Raw genomic sequence first — 7,486 nt, 5'->3', positions numbered from 1 at the left:
GCCTGTAATATGTACAGGCACTGTCAGAATTTAGCATCCATACCCAGTAACCGTTATGAAAGAAAAAAAATCTTATGCTAAAGGAGTATTCAAAGAAGTAAAAAGGATTTTCAGTAATATTTAGCAGCTCTTCTGGAGCTTTTGCCATATCCTTGCTACTGCATCCAGTTCCTTTCTGAGAGCTGTAGTCTTATAGAAGCATAACTAAAAGCATTTCTAACAGGGGGAATAAATAAAATCATTCTGTTAGCTTGCTTTTAACTTAAGAAAGGGATCATTTACAGTTGTAGTTACTATCATTTAAGAAGAATGAAAATATAAATAATCTTGACAAATGCAAAGTTATTAAAAACATGATGACTACAGATGTGTTGATTCTGAAATAGTGCATGCCTGTTTGTACGTCAGAATAATGGTATGCTTTATGTATCATCAGTATTTGGTGGTAACAAACAAACCCTTATGTATTATTTGTTTGTGATGATTCATGTAATCTTACTTATGAGATTTTACTATATCTCAGTAAATAAAAATCCCAAACCTTTCTCTAAAACTTACAATTTTTTATATTCCTTTTCTATAGTTTCATAATAAAGGAATAAAAAGGAGGTGACATTAAAAAAAGAAATCAACACTTCCTTTAATGTGTATAATTTATTTGTCATGTTCTTTCATTATGATTGGGTTTGGGTTTTAGATTTCACCTTTTAGGTGTGATCAAAATCGAATTATGAAACAACAATTCATTAAAACTCTAGTTTTCACTGTTCTTTTTATTTTCCATGTAGAAAAGTGACGATAATGGAAGACTCTGACCAAAACATTCATCTGAAAAACTTGTCTCTTCTGCAAGCAACCAATGAAGAGGAAGCCTTAAACCTACTCTTCTTGGGAGACACCAACAGAATGATTGCCGAGGTGAGATTTTTTGCTCTAAATCTTTCTTAGCACAACCAGACTTAAAATGGTCAAAAACATCTCTCCTCTCAAGTAAGATGTATATTTTAGAAGTCTTTGGACATAAATTAGTATCCTGTTTTTGAGTGTATTTCCACAGTGAAATTAAATAAGCATTTCTCTGATGAAAGTGTTCCATAGTGGATCTGATTGGTGGTACTTGATGTCATGACTTATTGAAATTCAAATATGTAGAATACAAAAATTCTTGAAACTAGTGTCATGGTTTTAAAGTATTAGCTAAAAAATCACTAGACAACTTATTTATTTCTTGCTGTGAGATATAGATTAGAACAAGAGCAGAACAGGTTTAAAACTTGAACAAAGAAAGTTTATTAACAAAACTACAAGAATAAGAAACTAGAATAAAACTTCCAGAACTCCTTTTTCTCCACTACTCAACCATTCTCTCATTCACATGACAACATAGAGAGAAAAAAACTTTGATGGTTAAAACAATCCTAACTTTGCTATAGTCTCTTAGTCAGTCTTTGTAGAGAAAGATAAGTTCTCTTCTGTTAATCTATGGAGTTTTTCACAAGAAGACCATTTTCCTATGGTTTTCTATTTCTTTGATGCCAGCCGCCTGGAAAACTCTGTCATCAGTTCTCTCTTCCCATTTCACATCACTCTGAGGTGTGTTACGGGTCATGGGTCAAGGGGTGTCATTTTAAGGATGAGTTATTCAAAGGCGAAAGTTTTGTTCATTTGTCTCTGTGAGCATCTCTGGAAACAGAAGTTTTCTCTTTGCCTCTTAATAGCCACAAATTTTCAACAACTCTCACTTCTCTATTTCTGTTCCAGCATCACATAAGATCACAACTACTTCACCATTTGCTTAAATCCACACTTTGAAATACTCTATTCCCCCCAATATACTCCGTCATGAATTAAAGTAGTTTTTTCAGAACACTATTGTCTATCTCTAGAGTTTTAGCAAAAGAATATTTCAGCTTATTAAAGCATCTCCTTATTCTCTCTCTATCTGACGCTTAATTCCTTTCTTCACTGCCTTTGATAGTTTATGTTGTCTCTTTACCTGTTGATCACACTCTTCTCTCTCTCTGGAAAAAAAAAAGATTAATCTGCAAGTCTTATCTGGGTAGTGAAAGAGTTAAAATCTTGCCCAGGTTTTGTAGATGGTTCTGTGATCTCTGCCAGAGCAGCAGCTGGAGTTGTCTGTGATGGAAGATTTTTCATGGCTGCTCTGGAAAGTGTAGTCACTGTCTCAGCCTGCCGCGGGTCAGTGGCTTTCTCTCTCCTTATTTGGCAGTTCCTGGTGAAACTCAGTAGCTGCAAAAACTGCAGCTGAGCCAGGGACCAGCCTGGCCTGGCCAGAGCCCGGGGGAAGCCCCGCAGGCCCCATCTCCCGGCCGGGAGCCATGGCAGGCCCAGCCCAGCCCCTGCCTGGGCCACATGGCCTGGGCAGGGAATGGGAGGCCAGCTGGAGCTCTGTTACCTTTCACAGCCAGGAAACAAAGAGACAAAGAAATACCCAGGCTTAGGTCTTAAGGTGGTGTTCACAGGTTGATCTCACTTTTCAATGGTTAAAACTACTGTCAATTCTCAGAAATGGCCAGCTATTGGCCAGGAGAAAAACTCCCATCAGCCTCCAGCAGTTTTAACTTGTTTAGGTGTTTCTCTTTGTTTTCTTAAATGCTGATCTATCACAACTATAGACTGACTTTTGAATGTTGCGTGTATCAACATACACAGATGTGGACTCTGTGTCTAACTCTGAAACAGAGAGCCTATAGAAATTACAGGACACATAACTCTCTCAGTCCTGCCTGAGAAGCTAGCCTGGGAAATTCATGGGAGGATTCAAAACAATCCTCAAAGACAGAAAACAGCCTTACCAGTGTTGTTTCTCTGTCTCTTGTTTTCTTTGCAAGAGAAAGTCAGGGGGTAGTGTGCCCCACTGACCAATGATGGTGATGTAGTGGTTTGCTAACTAGTAAGAGTTTCTTTTCTGTACTTTCCACGTATCAGTCTATAAAACAGAGCTGAAGTAACAAACTATGAGATATTCTCGTGATCGACTCCCTAGAGAGTCTGTGTCGTTCAGTCCCAGCCATTCCTAATAGAGTGACACACAGACATGTAAAGATAAGAAAATACGTCTTTGCAAAGCATTGTCAAACATTCCCAGTGAAGTTTTTCCCTGAGAGTCTTCAACACCAGGCTGGATAGGACCCCAAGCAACTTGTTCTAGTGGAAGGTGTCCCTACTGATGGAGTGAGGAGTCTGGGGTATTGGAACAAGATGATCTTTAAGGTCCCTTCCAACTCAAACCATTCTATGATTCTATGACTAAGCACTCAATTGCCTTTGAAATACTTAATGTAAGTCCCCTCTTTTTTTCCTTCTTACTACATAAACAGATGTTGTTAAGTGCAAAAACACAAAACAATCTCCCCAACCAAACAAAAAAAACCCAAACCAAACAAATGAACAAACAAAACCCACCAAAACCCCAAATGTTGGTTTAAATGAAATTCAGAATAAATATGTGCCAATATTCAAACACATGGGTGGTTTTGCTGATTCTGAAAAATTCAAATTAAATGTTTCTGTATCTGACATCTGTAAGGTTCTTTTTTCCCTTCATGCTTTGATATGGAATGTAAATATAAAAAGTGTATTATATAATATGAGCACTGACAATGTGTCTTTACTACAATAGAGTCAAATCTCTTTTAGAACTTTTTTTGTTTTCTTCCTCGGTATCTCCAAAAGGATATATTTTAAATCATTGATAAGAAAGACACTTAAGAGTATATGAATAGTCAGGTAGTTCTGTATTCCTGCTGGATGACCACATACATCTGAACACAGGGGAAGAAACATTTGATTACAAAACATACATAGGGCACGCAAATATTTGTTCTTTCTCAAGGCTGACTGTTTCAACAGTTCTATTTTGAGAGGCAGGAGTATGTTAAGGCAATAGATAATCAACATAGGAGCTGCTCATAAACCTGAGCATTGAGGCAAGGAACTGCTTCATGATTTTGAAATAGAAAAATGGATACCATGTGGAGGAGAGGAACTTGACAAAGTGTAATAGAGGAGAAAAGGGTTAATCTAGAGATCTAAGAAGGAGGACTTACAACATAAAACATAACTTCTCTGGAGATCCATATTTTAAAATCTTGAGCTATGATAATATTTTCTGACCTCTGAAGATTTGAACCCTCTTAAATAAACTTTAAAGAAAATTAAATGAGATTAATAAACCTAATAAGAAAAAAAAAATAAAAGCTGGGTTCATCTTTTTTAATTATGAGTTTGGCTGTGGAAAAACTCAGTTGACTGTCATGGATCACACAGGAGATACGTAGCTTCAAAAACTGCAATCTAGTGCCTTAACCCTGAATAACCCTTGTTTGAAGAATTTTGAAAAAAAGAATGACAATTTAATTTCTGCATTCCCTATGCTAATTTAGTCTAACTTGTGATTTGAGGGATGCATTTTACCCTCATCACTGATTGTGCTAAAAAGAAAGTCATCACAATATTAAAAGTATTTTATAGGCAAGATTTCTTCATTCATTCATTAAATTTCAGAACCTAAGGGAACATTTATAACCAAATGCTTCTTTCCCATATGTAACTATGTAGCCCAAGAGAAGGAAAAAAAAAAAGGAAGCAATTCTAATTTTTTCAGGATTTCTTTATTAGGCAATGTAGGGCTGGTCCTTTGCTCTAGTTTTGATGTGTACAGTAATAGTATGTGGGAAATGGTAAGATGGGAGACATTTGTGCACAGACAACTCATAATGTAAAAATCCATATAGGAATTTTTTGTCTTATATTTTGCCAGAGAAAAATACGCAGAGAACAAAACCAAAAAACTGAGTCTTTTGTTGGCAGGTCTGCCAAACATTCATTCAACAAATGAATGTAAGGATGAGATTTTTTTTTTTTTGCTTTCCAGTAAAGCAGTTTCTTGTTACATTTGAATATACAAGAATCTGCAGCAACAGGTTATAAAGTCTGAACTGTTTTCTTATATTTTCTATCTGTTAAGACAATCTTATGATTTTGGTATCTGAAATGCATGCTGAGGACTTAAAAATCAAATTTGCAATATAAACAGTTGGTAGTAGCAACATCTGTAAAAGCTCCTGTGTGTAAATACATGTTCAGTCATTTAGGTAGTGTTCTCAAACCATTTTATTTTGTTGTACTATTAATATATCTTAAGCTGAAGTGATCTTTTCTAAGTTCTTGTGATGGGAATCTCATATGACTTCTGTCTTTTGCAATAACATGCATAAACCTCTGTGATTTTGAGGTTAGTTCTTAGTGTTTTTTAGTATTTCTCTTAAAGCAGTAGAGTAAGGTGGCCTCCCAAGGATGTGCAGCAATTTCTAAACTGTAAAATCCTTTTCTGAGATTAGTATATCTGAGGACTGCAGTTGCATGTACAGTTAGAATTCATTTGACCTCTAACGAAAAATTACTTTGCTTTAATGAGGAAGGAAATATTTCAGTGCATGGTTTTATACCTGTAGCACTCCATCTTTTAAATTTGGGACACAGTGTATACTACACAGTATTTATTCCATCATTTAAAATGTTTGAAGTACACTTGGAGCAATCAGTAAGCTTTGGTAAAGTTTCAAATGTGTTTATTTCAAGAAAGAATGAAACATAAAGTTTTAAGGATATTTGTGGGGATGACTTGTGACCTATGAATTGAACTCATTCTATTTGCATTTATTATACATTAATATTCTCTTGAATATATTTAGACAGCCACTGGTAGTATTTGACTGCATTTATTATTGAGTGAGATAAGAAAAATAGGATTTCAGTGTGTGTGAGCATATGGGATTAAATGTCACTTTTGATAAAACTGCATTCTATCTGAGTGAGTGCTGTAGTCCAGAAGAAATGACAACTTTCTGCTTTCCTAGGTTCCTCTTTGGTGTCAATTGTTAACTTATTTCCACTCTGACCAACCTGTTATATTGTATTATTAGCACCAAATGGCCTCATTATTTCAGCACAGGTGCTTTCATTTCCATGTGTGGTAAAAAAATTACTGGTCATACATATTAATTCGAATAATCCTTAAAATTATTTGGGATTTATATGGATAAAAGGCATGTAAGGTTTAATAATGTCTTCACCTGGGAATATTAATTACTTTGAAAGTTACCTGAGTTTAAAAGTTATGGTCTGTGAAACTGTACTTGTAGTAAATATGGAAAGATAAAACATTGCTTTCATGAAGTGCTTGCACCTATTCTGATGCTTTTATTTTCATAGCAACAATTTTTCAACTATGACAAGTGTACATAAGTGCAACTGAGGAGCCCCTTCACCTGTAACTTATTTAGAAAGGAAACTAAAAGACATACTGAGGTCTCTCTCATCTACCAGATATAAAGACAGGCACCTCCTATTCTTCAACTTACATGCTCTTCCTTATAGCATAGTTCTGTTGGGACCAGTGGAGCATATATTCATTAGGCAGAGATATCCATCTGAACTGTGAAATGACTGTAGCTGTCAGAATATCTTCCTACAGATACCCCTCTGATTGAGGGGTATCTGTAGCATGAGATTGGAGAAAATTGATTTGATATCAATCTTGGATGCTATCAGTATTTTCTTTTTTTCCCCTTGCTCTGCTTTGAAAAGGTCAGAAGCAAAAAACCTTAAGGAGAAGAAGAAGCATTCCTTAAAAGAAAATTTTGTACCTTTTCACTGAGACACTCTCTCAAAAAACGGTGAACACTCAGAATCAGCCTCTCTTTATGCATTAGCTACTCACTAATTCACTTATACAGGAAAATCATATTCTTCTGCTGTCTAAATATTTTGATTCAAGGAAGAACAAATTCCACTGGAATGGTGTAAATTGCCAAGTGGAGATGGTTTGCAATATGGGCTGAATGACTGCATTTATCACCTGCAAAATTGTTTTGTCTCAGTGGTCTTGAACTCTTTCGTATATTATCTCTGTCAGAGTGTTTTGACAGCCACATTATTCTTACAGATAGTAGCTTCTGTTAGTCTAGTGGTGATTTTCAAACAGCTTTTCTTATGTCTTTGTCCTATTTAAGGAACTTTCTCTTTCTTAGGTCCTCAATCATTAAGAACTGTATTTAGACCAGTAGCATTCTGGCTATTTTTAGTGAAAACAATATTGATAATAGCAGCTGCAACAAATAAAGGGTTTCGGAAATACATAAATTCCTGTATGGGGAAGGATTCATGTAGTGTTTTGCTGACTCAAGATAGGTAAAAATTAGATTAATATGGACAATTTATGTTCCAGCAAGTTTTTGGATGATTCTTGACCTTGTATTCCTTGACAGAAACATCCAACTCAGAAGCTTCTTGCACTATGACTGTGATGTAGATTCTCATTTAAGTAGAAGCCACTTTCTTGCAACCATTGTATAAATAGATGTAATAGTTAAAGTCACAAAGCTTCTATACAATTTATTTAATTTCATCAAACACAGGTATATTTTCATCCTGGAAAAAACAAACAAGATTGGCTTGTATG

General features: G+C 35.4%; 1 protein-coding gene across 1 annotated transcript in view; it reads left to right on the top strand.

Moving 5' to 3' along the window:
• KIF6 (kinesin family member 6) overlaps positions 1 to 7,486 on the top strand; it is a 147,630-nt gene that overhangs the window by 31,091 nt on the left and 109,053 nt on the right. Inside the window, exon 6 of the mRNA XM_033512618.1 lies at positions 789 to 918. Coding sequence (XP_033368509.1) covers positions 789 to 918 — 130 coding nt within the window. The remainder of the gene's footprint in view (positions 1 to 788; positions 919 to 7,486) is intronic.

Source organism: Parus major, chromosome 3, assembly GCF_001522545.3.
Source record: "Parus major isolate Abel chromosome 3, Parus_major1.1, whole genome shotgun sequence".
Taxonomy (NCBI): Eukaryota; Metazoa; Chordata; class Aves; order Passeriformes; family Paridae; genus Parus; species Parus major.
Note: the sequence above shows the minus strand (reverse complement) of the source record. Positions and strands in the feature narration are given on the sequence as shown.